At 39.6% G+C, this 22,871-nt stretch overlaps 1 protein-coding gene across 1 annotated transcript in view; it reads left to right on the forward strand.

Annotated features, from left to right (window-relative positions):
* Positions 1–22,871, forward strand: part of HSD17B12 (hydroxysteroid 17-beta dehydrogenase 12) — an 81,689-nt gene that overhangs the window by 43,745 nt on the left and 15,073 nt on the right. Inside the window, 4 exon segments of the mRNA XM_030274124.4 lie at positions 5,254–5,364; positions 9,893–9,957; positions 10,914–10,958; positions 20,601–20,635. Of these exon segments, the coding sequence (XP_030129984.2) occupies positions 5,254–5,364; positions 9,893–9,957; positions 10,914–10,958; positions 20,601–20,635 (256 nt within the window).

The following is a 22,871-nucleotide window of genomic DNA, read 5'->3' on the forward strand; positions in this document are numbered from 1 at the left end:
CTTGAATGAAAGGAATTGGAACCTATTCCTAGGGCCTTAACCAAGTGTTTATATGCATGTGCTTTAAAAAGAAATTATGGAAACATAGCAAGTACTGTTAAACTGTAGGAAGGCATCTTAAGCTATGCAGGAACAGCATAGCCTTCGTTTGCAACAGGTGCAATAGAGCTTCCTTTTAGCAATTTCTTAGGTTATCAGTATTCGGCTTTAGAGTTTCGCACCCTTCAAAACGTTCAGAAAAAAACAGCTCTTGTTATACCCAGCTGACTTTAACATGCTTCTATGTGGTGAATATATCACTGTGTAATAACAGTCTGCTACCACCAGTCTGGAAGCACTTGGTACTTCTGGAAAACAGATTCCGTCCATCCATGACACTGTGAGTTCCTTCTGCAAACTCTGGAAAGTCCCAAATTGGATGCATTCCCAAAATCAATGACTCTCCCTTAAAACCAACCAAATACTTTGTAGAGCTCTCAGCAGTCACTCTATAGTCTTAAATTCTTCATCTCTGTCCTGCATAGAGTACTAAAAAGCATGGGGGTTTAATGTTTTGCTTTCATCTCTCAGCTGCTTACCCTCTATTGAAGGGTACAAACTGTTTCTGGAGACCGGGTGCTGGATTAGGATGAGTTTCTATCACTTTCCAGTGATACTGGAAAGATGGCATCTTTATTTGTGGATGTAGTTGATTCTCCTTACCTAAACAAATTTGTCCTCTCCTGTATGATGAAAAATGGAGAGCTATTTTTCTACTGCTTAGAATCTCTTAACTGTCCTGAAGCTAAAGACCAAGTGAGAATTTTTATGTTTCTGCAAGCAGTTGTGTTTTACCATATCACTGTGGTGATAATATTTATATGTGGCTTTGAATGTAAATTGGTGAAATGCTTCAGTTCTAGAAAGAGTTCTTAATGTCCTTTCCCTGATCTTGGAAGAGCCATCTCCATTACCTGCTTAACGTGTGGGACTTGTATCTCGAACCTCTGTTGCAAAGTTGAGTGGATCTGCCTCAGTGTTCTTGCTGCAAATTCAAACTGTTCCAGCAAACTGCTTTGAAATAGGTGGTTCAAGAACTAATGTTATTTCATTAGGGATTAAGTTCTTGTCGTTTTCCTGTGTCCCAGCAAGACTTTGTGTGGCAGACACCCTCACACTGCTTCTCTTGGGTAAACTGAGCTTCTTCTCCTGACCACCAAACTAGTGTCTGTATGCTGTTGCATTGAAGTACACAGGCTTGCTCCTCTTGGGAAACCTTCTTTCAAGTCCAGTTTATCTGTGTCTGAAAACTTCCTTAGCATTTTCTTAGCCAAGAACCAAGATTTCAGTTTAGGAGGGCTGCTGATTTGAATTATTTGCAAGCTTAAAAATATTTAATAATGAATTTTAAAAAAATTGAAAATGCTTGCCTCCTAACCATTTTACATTTTTTTGTTATTATTTAGAGCATAGCTCACTGTAGTTTCTACAGTGCTTTCTGCTTTTTTTTTAAATTGCATGTGATCCTTTTTTCCTGGTGTTCTAGGTAATGTGGTGTTATTTCGCAAATGAATCTTTTTACTACACAAGGTGTGCCCTATTTTGTCCAATAGTTGAGATTAGTGTTTTCCTTGCATAGCAAGGTTGGATACGTTTCCTGTAAGTCGGACATATCTGGCCTTTAGAATTAATTAAGCTTTTGCTTCACGTACTGATGTTGTAACTGACGATCTTAGATGAGAAATCAGGCAAGTGTCCTTTTGGCTGTTCCTCAGAATAGTTGTAAGGTTTTTTTATGCTTATTTTGAATAAGTAACACATTAGCCAAGGTTTCAGACACTATTTGGAGTCCTTTGCTGAGGATACTGAAGGTAGTGTGTCCTTCAAGGGCTTGTATGTGAAAGTGCGTGTACTTCTGATGGTGTGAAGAATGTAGTTAAATAGTGTATTTGTTTCCAGACTGTCTCATCCTGTATTGTGCAGAAATGCACAATGGGAACATGTCTCAGAGAGTCAGTAGTTCTTTTACCACTGCAAATATAGGCACTTTTTCAGTTATGTTTCCCTTTCAGTGTGTATCTTATATACTGCTTTTGTTTGCATGACCACTATATCAGACTGCACTGTGCCTCTGCCTCTGGAGTCTGTGTTCTTGGGTTGCTCTCTGGATCTTGGGAAGAATACATCCCAGTACCTTCTGCAAAAGTTCACTTCGTCTTTTTGTCTTGTACAGTGTTTATACCAGCGTGTTCTATCACTATTGGGAGTGTTGGTTCATTCAGCCTTTCCACAGCTGTGAAAATTTGTTCATGGTCAACAACTTCTTAAATGATGCTGTGATTGCAGAGGATCATGCCTACTTTTATTGGTTTACCAAGATACTGTTGGCCACAGTTGGTATCTTGCTAAATTATCAGATGTCTTGGCTAAGGTAATACAGACCCTGTAAATTAGCTGGATATGTGAATGTTTAGGCTAAAAAACTTATTTGTAGGGTCAATACTGGTCTCACCTGAATTTGTTAGTAAATGAGATTATTAGGACACTAGTGTGTCAGAATTGAGAATTGTGAAGGAAATCTACTGAATTTCCTTTCCCATCCTATGGGTAGGTAATGACTGACTGCTGCACAACTATTGACAACATGATGCTGTAATATTTAATCTCCTGCTAAGGAGTATTTGAAATACCAGTTCCAAAGACAAAACATCAGATCCACTTTTCAAAATATCATCAGGAATGTTGGACATGCTGGCAGGTAATAGCTCTTTCAGATCCTCTAGCTGTGGCTGCAAAAACTGGCTTATACCCTCCTTTCACTCCCTGTGGCTCTCAAGTATCTCCTTGTCCTCAAGCTGAAAGCTCCATTAGAAGAGTTTCAGATTTTCTCTTGGGCAGCAGTAGCCTAGATATTCCTAGATACCCTGGATAAGGACAGCCTATTTGTTTTTTTCTCTATTACTCTACATCTCAGTGTCTTTTTGGCAGATAAAATAGGAATGTGCTTTACTCTCTCTTGTAGCCCATCTGCTTGAGAACATCTTAATCCTTAAGATCAAGGAAATTCCCTTTTCCATTTTTTCATGTGGAGCAGAGTACACCTGCTCTTCTCTGCACCTCGTGCTCTGACTACTAGCCCAAGTTTGCACAGAAGTGACTTAATGCTATTTGCATTGTCCTTTGGTTTTTCAGGTGTGTCTCATAGTCTTTTCTCTGAGGTAGGGTATCCTCCCAGCTATTGCAGGTTCTGGGACAGAGCAGAGGGTATGCAAAAGTTACAGGATATCTGAAAGCTATTGTGAAATGGGGAGGGAAGGTTTGGTCAGCTGGAGGTGTCTGCTGGGACAAGACAACCTTGCGTGTTTGCATGAGTAACTGCACAAAGACCTTGTCCTCTGGCTATATTAGTGGGCAGCCTTCTACTTCTCACGTTTTTATACATTGTACTGGGCACTCTCTGCCCACAAAGGGTGCTGCAGCTTTTTATAGGAGGATTGCTTAACTACCCTAAGTGTAATGGCTTGTTGCTAATTTTCTAAAGGCTCAAAGAAGGGTCTTATATAAATAGTAGTGTGAACACTTTATTTTTGTTTTCTATTTTTAGTGTTATGTATAGTAGTGTGTGTATTATTAATAGTACTCAGATTTGTCTTTACCTTGTCTTCTCAGTATCTCTGTAGTGATTTCAGGAAGCTTTGAAGATGGATTGGTAACAATCCTAATGAAGAGTGTTTAGTATAAAAAGGACAGTACCAGTTGAGCTAGTTTGTGAGAATGGTGTTTGGGTCCTTTAAGCACCTTGCATTTCACAAAGCATCTGAGTGGCAGTGACAACAGCTGCAGATCCCACAAAACAGTTAAAAATGGCACGTGTGCAAAGTGTGTGACTTAGGCTTTGCCCATCCAGTCCATTTGCACATATGAGATGAGCTTCTAATGTTTCCCTTAATTCTGTGTCCTGTAAAAAACCAAATGTGTGTGCTAAACATTAGAACAACCGTGTTCAAAAATAGACTATTTCTATGCCCCCCCGCTCCAGTGTTGAACTTGATTTTCTTCTGACGCGATCACAAGACTGCTGCTGCAGTAGGGGCTTAATGCTATTTACGTCGTCATTTGACATAGCAACATCTCTCAGGGGATTTTTAAACAATGCAGCTGTTCAGGAGAGATGAAGAGGTTGAGGATGGGAAAAGGAGCAGAAATAATTTCATCTGCCATTAGGGATATTGGGGGGGGGAGGGGAGGCAGCCAGCAAACCAGTGAGTTCAGTAGATTCATGATTCTGCATGAATGGATGGCAGGATCATGGGAGTCACGGCTTTCCCTTGAATGGGAAGGAGCATCATGGGAATCTGGCTGCTTCTAATCTTTTTTGTGAATGATTCTTTTCCTTTAACATGGCACTGGTTTTTATGAATGGCTCTGGGGGCAAAGTGCTGCAAAATCCTTCTCAGTCTGTATACAGGTCCCTTAAGGAATGCTAGGGTGGGAGTCGGGTGCAGCAGTGCGGAGAGGCTGCGATGTTAAGCTACTGTTCTGTTCTTTTGAAGTCTGAGAGGACATTGTACTGCTTTTAATTCAATATAATTTAGCTTGATGAAAGCAGAGTTGCTTTTTATGTGAAGTGTTTTTACTACGTTCCTTCTGTTTTGCAAAATGTAGTTGCCTACGTGTATTTTTCCTGTTCTAGTAAGGCTGGAGATGACAGCACATCAGAAGGGCTTTGGAATGATCAAATTTGAAGTTCTGCTCTTCTTGTTCACCCACACATTCCCTTTTTGGTACACGTTCAAAAAACAAAAGATTCAAAAAGTTTCATGAGACCAGAAGTAAGAATGAAAATGGAGGGCAATACAGAATTGTTTTGCTTGGTCTGAAGCAATTAATTTGCCATTTGGCTTAAGTTGAAAAAAAAAATTCTTGTCAAGCTGTATGTGAAAACTGTTGTGTACATGTGCTTCCAGATTTCTCCATTTTTGCTGTTCTATGCAGAAGTGTATAATTTGCTATCTTGCCACCTTTCTTGTCCCTTACAAATAAAATGTGCAGAATCATTTGAGAATTAGTGTTCTCATCAGAAGTAGCTCAATGTCATGAACTTCCGTGCAGGTAATGTTAAAATTCAAGGATTCCTTTTGCAGAGGGGGAAATGTTCCTGTGTAATGCTAGCTACTTCAAATGTTTTGTGAAACCTAATAACCGGTACAGTCTTAATATCTGAATGGTAAGTTATTTTCAAAGTTAAACTTTTCAAAACTGATTTTTTTCTAGGGGAGAAGTACAAAGTGGAAACAAAAATCATTGTGGCAGACTTTGGAGACAAAGAAGATATTTACAATGGAATCAAAGCAGGATTGGAAGGCCTGGAGATTGGTGTTTTAGGTTTGTCTCTGATCTTTCTAAATCTTTCATTGTGGTGTTTTGTCTTGACATGCCTACTAACTTCTTCTTATACTGAAGTTTATTGAAACTAATTCACAAAAGCTATTATTTGTCTGACTAGGGCTATGCTGCTGCATGCTTGAGATATCTTCTAGCTTGCTGTAGATACACTACATGAGAGTGCTTGCGTGTGTGTACTTTCTAGGAACTTATGATGTTTATTGAACATGTTCAGTGTGTTATTCTGTGATTGTTAGAGGCCTGCGACTGCAGCTCGTGACTGCACACACTGCGACGTGAACACTTGGGGGTGTTGAGCCTGGAGAAGGTCTCTCTCTGGGGAGACCTTGTTGTGGTTGTTCAGTACTTAAAGGAGGCTTGTAAGAAAGATGGGGACGCTTTTTAATAAGGGCTTGTGTAATAGGCATGTTGCAAGGAGCAATGGCTTTAAGCTAAAAGAGTGTAGGTTTAGATTAGGTATAAAGAAGAAAAGATGTTGAAACATTGGAGCAGTTTGCCCAGAGAGGTGGAGGATGCCCCATTTCTGGGAACATTCAGGGCTAGGTTGGATGGGGCTCTGAGCAACCTGACCTCGCTGAAGATGTCATGGGGATTGGACCAAATGACCTTTAAATGTCCCTTTCAACCCAAACTATTCTATGATTCTATGACCTAATGCCGTCCTAGATCCTAAGCAAGCTTCACATACTTAGCTTAGGAGATATTCAACTTAGGAGGGAGAACCATGAACTTTTAATTACAGAGCTGTTGAAATTCAGTCATGACAATAGAACATCAAGTAACTGTCTCGTGCTTCAAAAGTCTTAAGCCTCTTTTGGCCATGTGGGTTAGCTGTGTTTCTTTTGCTGATAGGAGCACAATATGTGTGAGTATGGTTTACTATGTCACAGGAGTGTAGGTAGTGTGGGAGTCCTTGAAAAGACAAGGTGATCCCTCCAGTTGCTTTGTCAAATGTAGAACTGAGATGATTTCATATAGGTGTTTTATCACAAGCTAAGAAGAGTATCAACAAACCAGCAGTTTACCTGAATCTTTTGTAAACAGTAGGGTAAAGGCAATTGCTTATTGGTTTTCTTGTTTTTTCCCCTTGGAAACACATGTCTGTGCATATGCATATCCTATGGTTAGTCAATATAGAGATGAGAACCTGTGATGGCTAAACACATGAAAAAAATCGTGTGGCTCAGACATCTACTAGTACCTGTCATCTGATAAAGTGCTTGTCACTACAAAACTCATTTTACTAACCTGAAGTGCAGTAATTGGAGCTACAACTGGTGGGGTATTTTAGGTGTATTTCAAAACAAACTTCTTATATACATGATAATATACTGTATGAACTTTGTTGCTAATCGATGAATGTTGTTGTACAATGTTTGAAAAGAACGCTTAAGAAAATAGTGTATATAAAAATGCAATTAAAAACAACATTAAAGGGTAAATCCCAGAATGCTCCCACTTCTAGCAGACTTGAGTACGTACAAGTCATGGCATCCAGCGTTTAATTGCTATAAAAATTCCAAGCCATTGAAGTAACCTCAACTGCCAAGGATGTGCTTTGTGAAAAGAGTAGTTGTGACACAGCTGTGAATGCCTTGTTTCTTGTTTCTGAAGGAAATAAGTTCCAAAGAAACTTTGAAGAGTAAAATTAATGTACATTCTAATCTGTCCTGTCAAAATCCACTCAGGGAGTGTAAGGCTTGCGAGCTGCCTGTCACGTAGCAATTGCTGCAGAATGGTAGATCGTTTAAATGTCTCAAAATACCAGCAAACCTGTGCAAGGTACATATCCACACTGGAAAGGTTTTTGTTATTTTTTAGTCTGTGATTAAGTTATGGTGATTTACAAAATAATGAAAATCTGACTTTTTGTAGCCTTGCATAAACTGGGCACTAAAGCAGCGTGTGTGTGTGAAATTTTGTGTAAGCTCATTACAGGAAAACAAAGCATGTTCTTTAAACAGAGCCCGCTTCTTGCTTTTATTTGCTTTAGCATCTTGGCTAAAACATGGTAAAAAAGGCAATTAAATGCTCTAGAGTTATGTATTCTCTAGCTGAGCTCCTCTGCTTTTTTTTTTTTTTTTCTTGCAGCCATTGTCAGTGTAGGCTTACAAACACCTCTCTTCTAACTAGTCCCTTGCTTTTAGTAGATCTTGTTCCCCAGATCACCAGATTACATGATACGTGGGTACTTTCTTTCCCCCAGATATAGCTGTATTAATAGCAACCATTTGCCAATGTAATTTTTCCACACCAAAGATGGCTACTCCTGTAGGATAGTATTTTAATGCTTTTATGGTAATTAATCTCATGCTTTAGTGCCTTATATTTTAAATTCTGTAATATTTGTTGGAATCCAGAATGTAGCTTTTGAGCTGTGTTTTCCATGTTAGTGTGAGGGAAAACATGGATTTAAATGAGAACAGCCATTAGGGTTGAGTTGTCAGGTTCTAGCATATTTTCTTCTTTCAGGCCTCATCTGGAACAGTAGGTATGAGAAGCATTGGTAGCACAGCACAATTGCCAGTGATCAGTACTGATTATTTTTTTAACCTAATACTTGGAGACATAGGAGTCTCCACATGTACTGCTCAAGAATGAGCTTCTAATTATGGAGTTGCACAGAGTCTAACTAAATACTTACAGATTGAAATCCTTGTAAACTTCTTATTTGGAAGCTTCTTCTCACCCACGTAGGAAGGCTAAAAGAGTTTGCATAATGTTTTGCTGTGTGTTCAAAACAGCGTCTGTCAGTGACTTCGAACATGTGCTAGCTACAGCAATATGTTAAACAAGTAGAGGTGGGAAATCTTCCTTTTGCCATTCTTAAATAGCTCTGATTCTTGAAAGGAGTTTATACTGGACAGTATCTTACCCTGTTGCTATCCATTTTTTTTCTATTTAAAATATGGTGGCACAACCCAAAACCTGATTTTTTTAATGGTCTGTTACAAACTTGCAGCAGAGATGATTGCAGAAAGTGGGACCCACTCTGCAGTAAGGGGTGTGAATTCTGTGTGACTGTCTCTGTAGCATGAATCATATAAGCATGCTAAATTTGGACAGAATTATCAAGGTTAGTCCCATAACCCTGACACAATTCATAGCCAAAATCTTTCCCAGAGAGATGGAACGAAAAATAGTTTATTTTTGGATTAAAAGAAGAAAAAAATTTGGTTCACTCTGTCAGTAGCCAGACTGGATCTTTTTCCTTTTAAAAACTTTTCACTCTTTCTAAGTATAGCAAATGTCTGCTGGGAATTTGCCAACTCTCTGTTCCCCTCAATTCCTTACCTCAGTTTTTAAAGGTTATCTAAAAGTTAAAAATTTGAAACACACAGCATGACTAATGAACTCCCATTTATACACTAAGATCTGGACTAAAAGAGCTTGAGGGAATTCCGAATGAAGTTGGCGCACTTTGCCAGAATCTCTTCCTCTTGTTTCTTGCACATCCTGCATCTCTGTTGATACTTAAATTATCTTTCAGGCTGGGTCTTAAAACGATAGCTTTTGGCACAGATGGAGGGGCTATTTTATTTAATTTTTTGAAAAAGGCATCAGTGCCTTTTGACGACGTTTCTTGTCCCCGTGCAGACTCCTGCCTGGAGGTGCACAGTGCTTCTGAGCATACATAGCACTTTGGGATTCTCTGGGGTGTAAGAGACTATATAAATGTAAAATGTTGCCACAGCAACCACATGTCACGCGATTCACTTGCGTAAGATGAACAACAGATACTTAGGAAGCGGAGATCCCTTTTGGTTGCTGCTTTTGTCTCCATATCAATGTAGTCTGTGGAGTTCGAGGCTGCAGAGCAGCTCTGTTTTCAAACACAAGTTTTCTCCTGTTGGGGCAGAGATTTAGAGAATGGGTATTGGTTTCACGTCCGAGAATAAAACCGTAAAATACTGAAAAAGCACAAAGCTAGGCGGTTCAAGTGATTGGATGCAGGTGTGCGGGTGCCGGAGCGAAGAAGGGTTTCCCGCGGGGATCTCCGTGCCGGGCAGCGCCGCGGGTCCCGGCGGGGTTGGCGGCTCCGGCGCGGGGCGCGGCGGCGCTCGGGCGGGGGGCGCGGGACGCGGCCCGCCGGCCTCTGCTGCCACCTGCCGGCCGCGCCGCGCACCGCCCCGCCGCGGGGAGCGCGGCTCGGCTGCTGCTGCGCTCGGTGTGTTTCCGATTTTCGGGAAAAACCGTGTGGAACGGCTTCCCCGCTGTCCCCCCCAGGCAGCTGCTCTCCGGCGCGAGCCCCGCAGACACCCCCGTTGGTGGCACCGCGCGGGTGCGAGGTGCTCAATTCGGCAGTTTGCGAACAGCGGAGAATTAACGCTGCACATGGAAATGGCCTGTCCGTGTCCTCCCGCCCACCGGGGTACTTACACTGAAGGAAACTTGGCCAAAGCAGTTAGAATGTCATAAATGTCATAAAATTTTAAGCATTTAATTGCTTGAAAATTGCCATTAATCAGTGGGCACCCAAGTAATCTCGTTCATACTTTTCTTTCAGTCAACAATGTGGGAATGTCCTATGCTTATCCTGAATATTTTATTGATATTCCAGAGCTGGAGAAGGTAAGTGCTTTTGTGGTACCTTCTAGTGTTCTACTGTGGTTAGCAGATATTACAAAAGTATTTAGGTTTGGTTAAGGAACCCACATAATAAGGTTTTCTGATTAGAATTAAGTGTTCAAAAGCTTGGAGATTTCCATCAGCAGCATAACACAATGCTGATGATGGCAGTCTCACTTTTTGGTAGTGTTCTTTACATACTTCCCTGCTGCTTCTGCTCCTGTCCCTGGTCTCATCTGGCTGTTATTTATGAGCTGCTTTAGTTTGTGCTGGGGTGCTTCTTGTGTGACTGAAGGGGGGAGCAAGCAATTTCATGGATGAAAGCTGCACAGTCCATAACACTTACAAAACATAATGTGACCATTTTAGACATTCATAATGTAGGGACAATCTTGGTTGTACTGGATACATCTAAAACTCTGATTATGAACAATTTCACTGGTGCGTGATTTTCTTTCTGAAACCCCTGTGTAGCTCACTGGGTCCACTGTGGTTTTGTGTTTTCTGCTTAAGTGTTGCTAAATATATCAGGTGTTTGGTTCACCTTCAAATAAGCTTCATTTTTAGCAAAAACAAAAAAAAAAATCACGGTTTTAACCTGCTGAATAAACTTAAAATCACTAAAATAGTGAAGAGTAAAATGTAGTTAATTTCAAAACATGTGTAAAGTTAAGAATTTAGTAAAGTTTATAAGTATTGCAAATAGTGTTAGGAAATAGAATGTCAGTGTGATACACTTCTGTGGTTCTGTACTAATGCAAGTCCCTAATCAAAGATGAAACCTGACCAAGAGCAATTCACTGACTTTGCTTTGAAAGCCTACCATTGTTCCTGATACTTAAACAGGTAGGCAAGGAGAAAAGGCAGAAAATTTATCCAGGCACTTAAACCCAGAGGATGTATAAATACTGTTCAAATAACTTTAAATGAGTAAACTCCAAAACTTTGTTTTCTTGCAGACAATTGACAAAATGGTTAACGTTAACATCATGTCTGTTTGTAAGGTAAGTTACCAACACTTCTTGATAATTCAAAGCCAGAAAACAAGATTCAGTTGCCTGAGGGAATTACTTTGACCTGTAACCTTTGACCAGGTTCACTTTTTGTCTTGGAGAAACACAGCGGTTCTGATTGTCATATCGGAAGGTTGATTGTTGTGTGAAATGTAATTTGTAGCAAAGATGCCGATTATCTATTTGAAAGGAGCAAGGTAAGTACATAAAACAGCACCGAATGCTTCTTGACAGTTGTTCTTCTAGTCCTTCTTGCAAATGCTTCATTCTTCTTCCCCTGAATCGGTATTTTTTTGGGGTGGGCAACCCTTATCTCTGCTTGCCACAGGTTTTTGTGCACTGTAGTGAGAAAGCACTTAAATATTTTCTGCAAAATATATGAGCAAGAAGGAAAACCAAACTCACAGAAGCATGCATTAACTTTACTTCAGAAGTTACCTTCACTTTTTGATATTCAAGCTGAAGGTTTTATTGAGAAGAAATCAGCATCACTTTAGGCTGTTCTCTTGTTGATTAACATGAGGCTCATTCAAAAATGAGGTTTTCATCCTAGTATATCAAAGCTTAAAAAGGACAGAGGAAATAGCTGCTTACACGTCACAGGGATGCTGTTAGTGTATTACCAGTGTGTGCTGAGGAAATTCCTAGTGACTATTCATTGCTAAACCTTCTTATGCATAACAGTGTATCTCTGTTAGCTGAGGGTTAGCCTTCTGCCTCAAAGCTAAAATATCAGACATTTCAAAGATGGCTCAAAATATTTGACTGTTTTGCAGCTCTTCTGATTAGGTCAAGTACTAAATTAATCTAGTACCGTTCTTTTGGGAAGTCTAAACTCTGTTTGGTTTCCATGTGAAGAGGCACAGCACCTCTTAAAACAATGCTTTAATAAGATTCTCACACTTCATTAAAACATAGTCAAACTATGAAAATGCAGCTGTTGCATGACTGAATGGGAGTTGGTAATGTCACTTTACTGCTGCAAGCTCTTATGTCTGTGTGTGTTTTATTTGACATCTCAGAACTACTTGTTGGGAAGAAATGCTATGACAGTGAGTCTTCAGAAGCTTTTCACCTGGAAAATGACTGTGAGCCTGACAAATACAGATTTTCTAGTTGACCAAGAAGGACAACCCATGGTGTCTTGTTGTCCCCCTGCAATATTTAATCAGAGAAGTCAGTTATTAATGAGTTCTCTCTTAAGGAAAGTTTCTTTTAAGGAAGTCATTTAAGTTAACAAACTGCATCAGGTGTACATCTGAAGAAGTGTCATGCACAGACCTGCTGTGCTGAGGTGTCAGGTCTGTGCTGTGCCAGCAGAGGGAGTGCACTATTCAGTGATAAAAGAATTTGGGGTGTCAGTCTTCCTGGGAGCATTTTGTTAGAGTACAAAAGTTAGAGATTAACTACTTCAATATGCATTTCTCAAGATGGGACTCTGTACTCAGTAACTCAGTAATAGTTTAACTCACCTGAAGTTCCAGAGATGCAGCTAGACTGTGTTGTTTTCCAAAGTAAATGAATGCTTTAGTTGTAGTGTCAGTATTCATCAACAATATAACAGAATTGTCATACAGCTTCTTGTAAAATTTGCATCCCCTCAACCTCTTCAGATTTCTAAAATGGCTATTTTTGCACATGTAGAAACTTACTGAAGATCTACTTGCTGTGTGTTAATAGTGTTTTTGCTTCCGTTTGAAAACCTTTTCCTTGACTGTGAACAACTCCTGCTACTGCATTTAATCAGATTTTGAGCATAAGATTCCATGCTTGGAAGTATTTTCTCCTGCACGAGCATGTTGTGTAATTAAACAGTAGGCATACCAGATGCTTAGTGTTTTGGGGAGAAGAACACATTAGAGATGTGTGCCATCTGTAAGACACTTTTTCAGGATAATCCATAGAACTAGAGAATCATAGTATGAAAAAAATAAATTTATGGGAAGTCTGTGTATCTTTTCACATAGACTTTCAGGATGCAATCGTGTGAATATTTAGTTCTGTTTTTGAGGTTGATACCATCTCTCGTGTGTGTGTGTGTATGTTTTTTAAAAACAGTAATAAGAATATTCTCTCTTCTTGTCTGGCTAAAAACATCAAGTTTGTGATGGAAGAGAGCACGAAGTTCTTAGGCAAGAAGCTATGGGTGTGCTGAAACGTGAAAGCGCAGGAGAGGCAGAGCTACTACCTGTTCATGCTCTACCCACAGTATCTCCAGATCGTGTCAGAGGTGTCATGTAACCTGTACTGTTATGTTCCAGAGCATTGGCATCCACTTCCTTACCTTTTGGACCAACCTTTCTCACAGCCTAAAAGATGATGATATCCCCTGTCCTCTCAGTAGCCTGCACTACATGCCATGAGAAGCACCTTTTGGACAGCACTACTCTTCTGGTGTGCATGTCAAGTAACTCCAGTTGTGGCTGAAGCACCTCTTGGACTTGAAGTGGGAAATCTGGGTAAATTAGAACAGATAGATTCTGCATAAATGTTGAAATCTCTTTTATTTACATAAGTTTTGGCAGTTTTGAAGCATAATGCTCATCCTCTAAATTTTTGATCCTTCTTTTTTTTTATTAGTCAGCTCGTTGGCTTTCCTAGGGGATATGCAGTGTGTAAGAAAGGGTACACTGAGAGAGGAGACAATGTTTTCACCTCACAGGACAAATTTTCAGCCTAGTTGGTCCCCCTGTTTAGTATTTTTCCCAGCTGCAAAGTATCTAATACCATGGAGTTTTGGCAGGTGTTTTGAGAACTTTTTTCCAGTCAGACCTTTTAAAACCCAGTGTCTTTCCCAAATCATATTCCATGATGCCTGCCCTCATCATGTCCTTAGAGCACTGTTGGATTGGCTTACCCGTGAACCACGCAGTCATGCAATTTTGGGGTTCACTCAGTCTGGCATGAAGTGTTAGTTACAGTGATGTGCCTTTAAAGCACATCAGATAAGCCACGTAGAACTGCTTAAAGCATGCTGGAAACCTTATGTCTTTTAAAATACTTGTTAAAAAGATGGCAAATTTTTTTTTGTCCCCCAACCAAACTAGATGCTTTTTAGGCAGTCTGGGCAATATCACATTTTTATGGCCATGCGCAGTGCAGGAGTTACTCTGGTCTTCATATAATATCCAAAAAAATAAGTGTTATGGGTCTTGATGCCATAAATAGAATAAAGATTATTTGATTTTGGTGTTTTCTCAGGAGAGCTTGAGACTTAATACAGTCATACACAAGTTGACAAATAAATGGGGAAGAAGATGAGGTAGTATATGTAGTTTCACAGTGCTTGTCATAATCTCATCTCAAGCTCCTGGAGGTATGTAAGTAGCAGAACTTTAATGATTGTTGGTGGCAGTTCAGGTTTTGTGGGTTTGCATTATAACTTTTAGGTGTCTTGTTGCATTTCGAGACATAGATATTAGTGGCATTGAGTGAAGTAGGTCAAAATCCCTGTTTTTTTGCATTAACCAGCAAATGTTGAGAAATCAAAATTAGAGTCGTTCTCTATAGTTTTAATCATATTTCCTTGGTAATAATTTTCATCTTCTTGAGTAGATTCATCTTTTTATTTTACAGCCTTTATTTTCACTTGGGCAAACAAACTTTGTTTGGCTATTGAGTTAATGTACTGAAAACCAAGGGTGGTAGAAGTGCTGTCCAGTAGAAAAAGTGTGTAGGTAATGAACACAGAGAATAGCTTCAAATGCTTCCGGGAGCCCTTGTTTCTCCTTTGAAAGCTGCAGGAGTTACTTGGTATGGAAGGAACTACAAGTTTGTTATTTCTTTTGCAGCATCACAGTATGATAATTGCATTGGGAGTGAGGCATAAACTTATGTTCTCTTGAAAAATAAGCAGGACTAAATAGTTGAGGGAGTGCTGGCTTAGTGGTTGATTAAGCAAGGAGCTGAATTGGTTTGCAGGCTATTATATTGTGGGGGGATGCAAATTTTAGGCTTGCAGGCCAGGCTTTGCTTGGAAATTGGCATTAACAGACAAAGCAGGAGAGTAAATTATGTACACATACATCCCTTGTGTCTGTGGTAGTCGTCACATTGATGACTTTACTCATGTTTTATACTGAGTGTCAATACAAAAGGCTAATAGGCCTAACAACATCAAGGATTTTTGTTGTCATATTTGAGATGCTTTTAATTTTCTCAAGACTTCACAATACATAAATACTTCATGTTGAACTGAGAGATCTGGTGTCAGCTGCCCCTGTAATGGAGGAGTAAGAGGTGAATTCCACCAGGTTGTGAAGCCCAGGCAGGACTTGGGAATGACTACTACAAAATCTGAAACTGTGAGTTTAAGAAAGAAAGCAACAACAGACTCCACAACCAATATGAAATTGAAAGGAGGAGCAGAAGTTATTGTATTGGAGAAAGAGGGGAAATATTCTTAAGTAGACCTGTGTGTAGAAAGAAGAAAAGCCTGGGGAGTAGCAATCCTGAAAAGACAGTAGGAAACAACATCTCTCTCTCTCTGATGTGTGTTCAGATGGGCTAGTGCAGCCTAATACTGCGTCTCTAAAGGTATCTTACCAGTGGTAGTTGCTAAAGGCACCTTACCAGAAATCAGGTGGTAGCTGCTTGTTGCCTGCAAGAACCCTATGTGAATTTTTGTATTTGCTGTGGAAGGGGTTGCAGTAAGTGGAACATAATTCTGAGGACAGTGGCAACGCTGACTTGGAATACACATATACACTCTGTGTGTGTGTGTGTGTGTGTATTCTAGTTTAGTCAAGAGATTTTTTTTACATTTATATTCAAAGTCATAATCAAAGGAGGGGTTGATGATTTAGCCAAATACATAATACAAGTTTAAAACAGAGAGGGACAGTTGCCAGGGCTTGGAAAAGGAATAAGCATCCTGTTGAAGATGGTCATGCACATCATTCAGATGGTCCACAGGGAGAAATTCAATGCTGTAGTTTCCCACCTTGCTGATTTTGAACCTGAGAGTGTGATACACAGAAAACTGGATCAAAGGAAATGAAGCTGCAATAAATATTTTCAAGCGATAGTCAGAGAAACACTGGAGATTTTTGTTCAAAGTTCAACTAACTTGGGGAAATTAAGGAAATCCTATCGTTCTGCAGCTTTCTGTAGATTTGGGGTTGACACAAACACATATTTTGCCTCTTGAAAAGAGAAGAAAGTTCAGTCTTACTATTTGAGTAGTCTTTGTCCTGTGTAAAGGGCAAGAGGAGAAATATGCTTATTTTGACAGCTTTCAGTTTTTGACTTGACTCCAAAAGTTTGTGGCCCTAAATAGGGACAACTTTTTCTTCTAAAATTGTTGCTCTGAGGAAAGTCACTGAAAATGAACATGGCTTGTTACTTTCATGGTTCCCTTTTCATGCTTGGTGCCCCTGACATGGCCACATTGGTTACTGTGTGAATTGAGCTGACCTCAGGTTTACTTGCTAGTTTTTACAAATATAAATAAATCTTGTTTGGCTTGGGGTATGAGCTGCATTAAGAAGTTCCTGTTTCAAGAGAGACACATTAGAAAACTTTGTAGATGCTGAGAACAGGCCACACAATCAATTTAGCTGCCAGTGCATGAGAACAGTTCCTTAGATTTTCAGTGTACTGTCTGCGGGCAAGGGTGCCAGTTAACTTTGTTAAACAGCTGCTGCATTTGTGAGCGTGTGTGAATCCTCTGCCCAGACACTCTGGAGGTGTCTCATGGTAACAGTGATGTTTTTGTATGTGAGTGGGTGCACCACAGAGAATTCCTGATCTTTAAAAAGTTATGTTGCTTTGTGTTGTTAAAATTTCACCCCAGGTTTGTGAATGAGGGAAGCCATAAGTCTGTGCATTCTTGTATTTGCAAGTAGGAAACTTTGCTTTGTTAGGGTAAAAGTGGTGTTAGTTTTTCCAGAACTAGAAAGTAGAGGACAGGTTTGGTGAGGAAGAGTGGACAATGCAACCAGTGCTTGCCAGGAATATAATAAATGCAGTTGCAGATAAAATGACATAAAGAAATTATAGCTGCCTATAAAAGGTTATTGAACTGGTCTGTAACCAATCTCTACCTTAAACTAGTCATTTGCCCTGAGTGTCCTGGAACTTGAGATCTGGATGGTTAGGTACGAAATAAGTTGACTTAAAAACAAAGCAAGCCTCCAAACCAAAGGAACTATACCCCAAACTCTATGGAAGCATTATGTGTGTATGTGAAATAATTGGAAAAGACACACAAAAAAATAGAGTGCACCAACCACTCTTCATGGTTGTGTGCTAAACATAACTTTTAGCCAGACTCTGTCATATATCAAAGATTAACAACTTCTGATGCTGAGTAGTCTGTCCTGAGCAAATTTGTCAGATGCACATGCTCACTCTGTTCTAATGCAAATTTTCAGAAAGAAAAAACACTGTTTTGGATGAGCAGTTTTCATGTACCCTAACTACTTGTCTGGAATTACCTGAGTCTTCATTTGTATTTTCAACTGTAGCACTCATATTTCTGTGGAAAGTAGTATTCCTTCAGAAAAAAAAATTATGTGAAGGAAGCCTAACCATGTTCAGTAATCACCAGCTGAAGGCACTCTTTTTAGGGTAGCTCCCAACCTCTTCTTTAGGCTTCCTGACACTTCCTTGTGCCTGTATTAAATTGCCTTCAAAGAAACAAACACTACTGTAAAGTTCTCTGACATCCTACATGCAAATTCCTATAGATTGACTTGCAAGGCTTTGCCATTTATGAACAACACCCTTACAGAACTGACTATCTCTAAACAAGATCTAGCTGCAATTTAGATTCTTTATCTGAGAGATATTTATTCAGTACTAGATGTTTTGGTTTTGAACTGCCATATTTCATAATGGCATGTCTGATATTACAGCTATTGAAGATGAATATTAACCAGTTTGGCTGTTTTGGATAAGGATCATACAATGCAAGCAGGGGTTGACACCACCATTATTAGTGATGCAACTACATTTCTGCTGTTAATTGTTTTATTTGAATTAATGCTGAAAATATTTTACATGTGTGTACAGTGTATAAAATTGCCAGACCTGGGTATGGCTCCAGAATACCCTACCAGCATTTTTCCAGTTGTGCTCTTTGAGTGTGCAGTTGGCTGGGTCAGGTGAGTCTGACTCAGAGTGCTGTCTTCTGTTATATTTCTGTTTAAAAATAACAGTATTTTTACATCAAGATACTGAATATTCATAAATATATTTTTCACACATCATAAGGTGTAAAGATACTGATAGAAATGTTTCTGTGTTTCACAGAATTTTGAAATGCCCTCAAAATAAGAACTTTAGTAAAACAAATGGAAGTGATGTTGAGTATGAAATCCAGTTATGCCGTCAGTGTTTTTCTGTGAAGGGGAAAAAATTGATTGCCTACTCATCTGAACTTTAGAAAGAAACCATTTAATGCAGTTGGTAGTGAGAGACTTCTTGATTTCTCCTCAAATTGTGTACCTATTGCTGTATATCAGCTGTCAGTGGCTTCATAGTTTATTTTATATAAGTCCACCAATTATTGTACCATATTTTAGTAGCCAGCAGTTTGTGATAAACTGTTAGAACTGCTTGGTGAGTTGCAATTTGGATTTAGACCATGAATGCATTTGTGTGGATTTATGACAAAGTTTCAAATGTGGGGTCTCCTCTACACTACAGTGGGAAATTGTGTACTGGTTTTTCAGATCATTTATGGGTTGCCTAAGGTAAGGCAGTTCCAGTCCACATCCATGTGCCAATTTGTGGAGATGATATGCAGCATTACACTGCCCTGAGAGGCAAGAAACAGTATGCTGCTTTTTGTCAAGGGACCTGTGGAAGAGATCATAAAACTTGGATCAGACAAAAGCTTTTTCGATCTTGAACTAGTCTTAAAATCAGCCCAAATCATTCTTTATCCTTGAAGATTAAAATAAATAGTTGTTTCTACATCTCTTTTGAAGCATTAGTGTATGACAAAGCTCATGTATGCTTAAACTTAATACTAGAGGGTTTTTTGAAGCTGCATCAGATCTCTTTAGCTTGTTGATGCTTATCAGCTCTGAATACTTAGTTTGACTTCTGGGGCAGTGCTGACAGCACTGTGTGTCAACAGCTGACTTCATGAAAGGAAGGCCTGTTCAACTCCTGCCTGTACAGCCCCTTATCAAAACTGTCATGCAGTGTGGCTGATGGCAGAATCTATTCTAAGGGAGGAATGCCAATAAAATGGAAAACACAGCCTTTCTCTAGCATTTTCTTTGTGTGTCAGCTGTAATCAACTGACATTGTTTTCTTTGTGGTTTTTTTTTTCTCCTTTATTCCTGAAAGGGTATGTTTTATAATTAAAAATAAAAACAAACAAACAATAAAACCTCAAACCCAGATTGAGTCATATGTGAGGGCTAATGCAGTGGTGATAATAAAATGAGTAGCTTCCTACAATAAAATGTTTCTTTGTAATCAAAGTGCTTACAGGTGTTTTGTGTGCCTGTACATGCTGATTCCTTTTGTGTGTGTTTTTCTTCCCATACTATTCAAATATTCAATGTTTTATTTTAAGCTATCAAGGTAATTTGGGATCAGTGGGAGAATCATTATGTTTTAGTGTGTGCTGGTTTTAGCATTTTATTACCCACGCCCCATGTTCTTAAAAACTTTGTTGGGACACCTTTTAGATGTCAAAATTGTCATAGTTTATTTTTCTTTGTGGTCTGTCTTTGGTATCAGTGATAGTTATTCATAGGGGTACTTGGGGCAGGGCTGAATTTGACACAATGAGAGTTTTGATACTGTTTCAGGAAGGCAGAAGTTTTGGATTTAAGTTGTGTTTTAGGATGGTAGTAATTAGTAGTAGGAAAGCTAACTATTTTACACTAATTAAGATTTTGTTCAAGTTTGGATCAATGCTTAATTTGTTTTCCTTGTCAGAGATGCTCTGTCTGCAACTGGGAATCTCGTTTTAGGATTACTGCTCTGGAGAGTCCTTCAGCTAGCATGTAAATGGATTGCTCAAAGTCATAATAAAGGCAGGAGTTTCCCGAGCAGTGAGGAGGTTTGCCAGGCAACTTTCCTCTTTGGGATTTAGTTTTTCCAGTGTGAAAACATTTGTGTAATCAGCAAAAAATATTTTGGAGTCCTAAGTAGGTAATAATGTAGGGAACTTACGTTCACTAGTTCTGTCAGTGCTCTTGCTGCTCCATAATTTATTTTTGTCTTAAACTCAGCAGTTCAGTAAGCCTAGCTAAAATGTATTGGATAATGTTTTGAATCCTGGCATAGGTGGTAGATTTAATCAGTCTGGAGGAAGACAGGTGTTTTTTGCATGGAGAGAAAGATAGTACATGTACCGTAGTACTCTGGTGTTTTAATGTTCTTTAGAGGCCATGGATGCTGCAGAGTGGTGAAGACATTTGTTTTATTTACTCTTGTGCTACTAGCTAGATGGGTTCACCAGATTCAGTGCACACACTACTTGACAGAGCCAAGTTATCCAGGTAGAATAAAAATAAACTGCCTACGCAAAGTATGGTCCCTGCTTCCCTGAGCCGTGCTTGGGGTGGAGGGGGTGGCAGGTGCTCCTGGGAGGAAAGGAGGCTTCCCTCGCTCTCTGCCTGTCTGGTGTCTGCATTCTCAGCTATCACGAATGTTTTCCTTTTGCAGATGACACGATTGGTGCTGCCCGGCATGCTGGAAAGGTGAGTCACACTAACACTATCCAGACAAAGTCATCATTATTTATAGGGGAGAATCCTTTCTTGAAAAATTCATTACTGTGACTAATCAGCCTAGTCTCCATGTTTTAATGGCAGAGTAATGCTGGGTGAGTCACACTGATGGTGCATGAATCATCAGACGGTGGAAGCCTTTTCCACTCGATTCCCTTTTTATTTTTCCTCTCCCTTCTCCACTGTTGTGGTGATTCCTTTTAGAACAGAATTAAAAAGCCCGTCTGACTCATCAGCACTAACTCAACAGCCTGCTATTCTGAGGGGGTGGTTACAGTTCCTGGGAATAACCTTCTTAAGGCTATTTCTCTAAGTCATTGTAAGTAAAATGGATGCAAAGAATATGTTCTCATTATACAGTAGGAGGTATATTGAGGAGAGGCTGTGATCATTTGGAAAAATAAAATTGGAGACCAGCTCTTTAGAATAACACACCACTGTCAACAGGGAAGACATGTACTGACTTCCCAGCTAGCTCCCAGGTGAAACCAAAAGGTTCACGATTTCCATTTAGTCTCCCTCAGGCTGTTTTGCAGCTGATGTTGGCTCTGCTGGCTGTTTCCTACCTCTCTTGGGGTGCTAACTCTGCCTTGCTGGGGATTGCCCTGGATCAGGCTTGAGCCCTGTTCTCTGTACTGGGGAAAACTCTGTAGAACCGTGCAAACGAATACGGCAGGACGAGTCCGTATATGGGGCAAGCCTCCAAATCTAGTAAAGATGATGAAAAAAAATAAAGCTTATTTTGTGTCATCCCACTATTTTCAATTCATTGCAGATCAGAATTCAGTTATTTAAGTGTTGCACAGGTGTTTCACTTTTAAAACAAAGCTTCTTCCTGGGCGCAAACAGTCAGAGCTAGTGGTCAGTATGGGAGTCAGTGCACATCAGGATGATGGTCAGCTAAGATTTTTACTTAGCCAATGAGGAGATATGAATAAGTTTATTTAATGTCAAGAGATTTGAATTAGAAATGAAGACCCAAGACTAAACTCTTGGCAGGAGTGTAATATTTCCCAATGAAGCCGGAGTAGAGGGTGAGGGTTTTTATAGTACAGGGGGCTTCGAGGTCAGAAGCTACTCCTTGTCCTTGTACTGTTATTGATGGATAAAGGGACTTGTTTTTTGTGAAACCACTGTCCTCTGAAGGTGGCAACATGACCAAAACCTTTATACTTTTGAGGGGATTTAATGTTGTTTCATGATTAGGTTTTGGAACTTAAAAACTCTTAAGTTTCTTGCCTCAGTTTCTTATTTGTTTAAAGAAATATTTTAGCTATCCATTTTGCAGAGTTATCTCTTCAGCTTCTCAGGACAGAATGATGTATATTCTACTTATAGAATATCCTATATAGATCTTTCTGTTACACATCCATGCAGGTAAGATGATTTGAATGAAAGGCAGCAGACCAGGATCCTGCTGACTTCTGGTTCTGATTGTCCTTGAGCACACATCATCTTTCCTCTTACTTCTCTAACTGCATGACTACCTCAGGGATTGTGAGAATAAATGTTCAAGAAGCCTGGAAAGAAAAGGTTAATAGTGGTTAAAAAGAATTAAATACGCATCTTGAACTTCTTCCTGAATATAAGGAACCACTTTAAAAGACTGCTCCATTTGAATGACAGTCTTGGTTTCCATCTCAGGGAAAAATATTTTTAAAAGCTTCCATTTTCTGTTTGATTTTTGTGAAGTTGGTTGGGTTTGCAGTGCACAGAAGCAATGCCTGCAGCTGCCATTTCCTGCACAGTCATAGCTCACAGGCCATTAACAGCGCCAGGAAATCTGTAACCACAGGAGGACATGGATGTCCAAGGTAAATCCAGCAAATCCAAGGGCATGAATGAATCGGAGCTGGATTCAGCTGCTCTTCAGGTCAGCCATATATTTCTCACATGGGACCACAGGCTAGAAAAAAGGCTCTGGGCTCTAGGAATAAGGCTAGACTAAGAATCTCATTGTCATTCCTCACTTGTTCAAGGAGGAGAGCATGTTGAGTAGATAGATGTGACGTAGCGTGTTAGAGCATCTTGCAGCTTTCTCTAGTGCGTATTTGAATGTTGATTTTATGACAGTATATTGCAAGATAAATACAAAAATAGAGCATACTTTGCAGCATTGCATCCAGGTCTGATAAGAGTAAACAAAGCTACATCTTGGTGTGCCTTTTACTTTTCTATTTATAATAAACACAGCAGCATTAGATGA

This window comes from Taeniopygia guttata, chromosome 5 (genome assembly GCF_048771995.1).
Source record: "Taeniopygia guttata chromosome 5, bTaeGut7.mat, whole genome shotgun sequence".
In the NCBI taxonomy this organism is placed as follows: Eukaryota; Metazoa; Chordata; class Aves; order Passeriformes; family Estrildidae; genus Taeniopygia; species Taeniopygia guttata.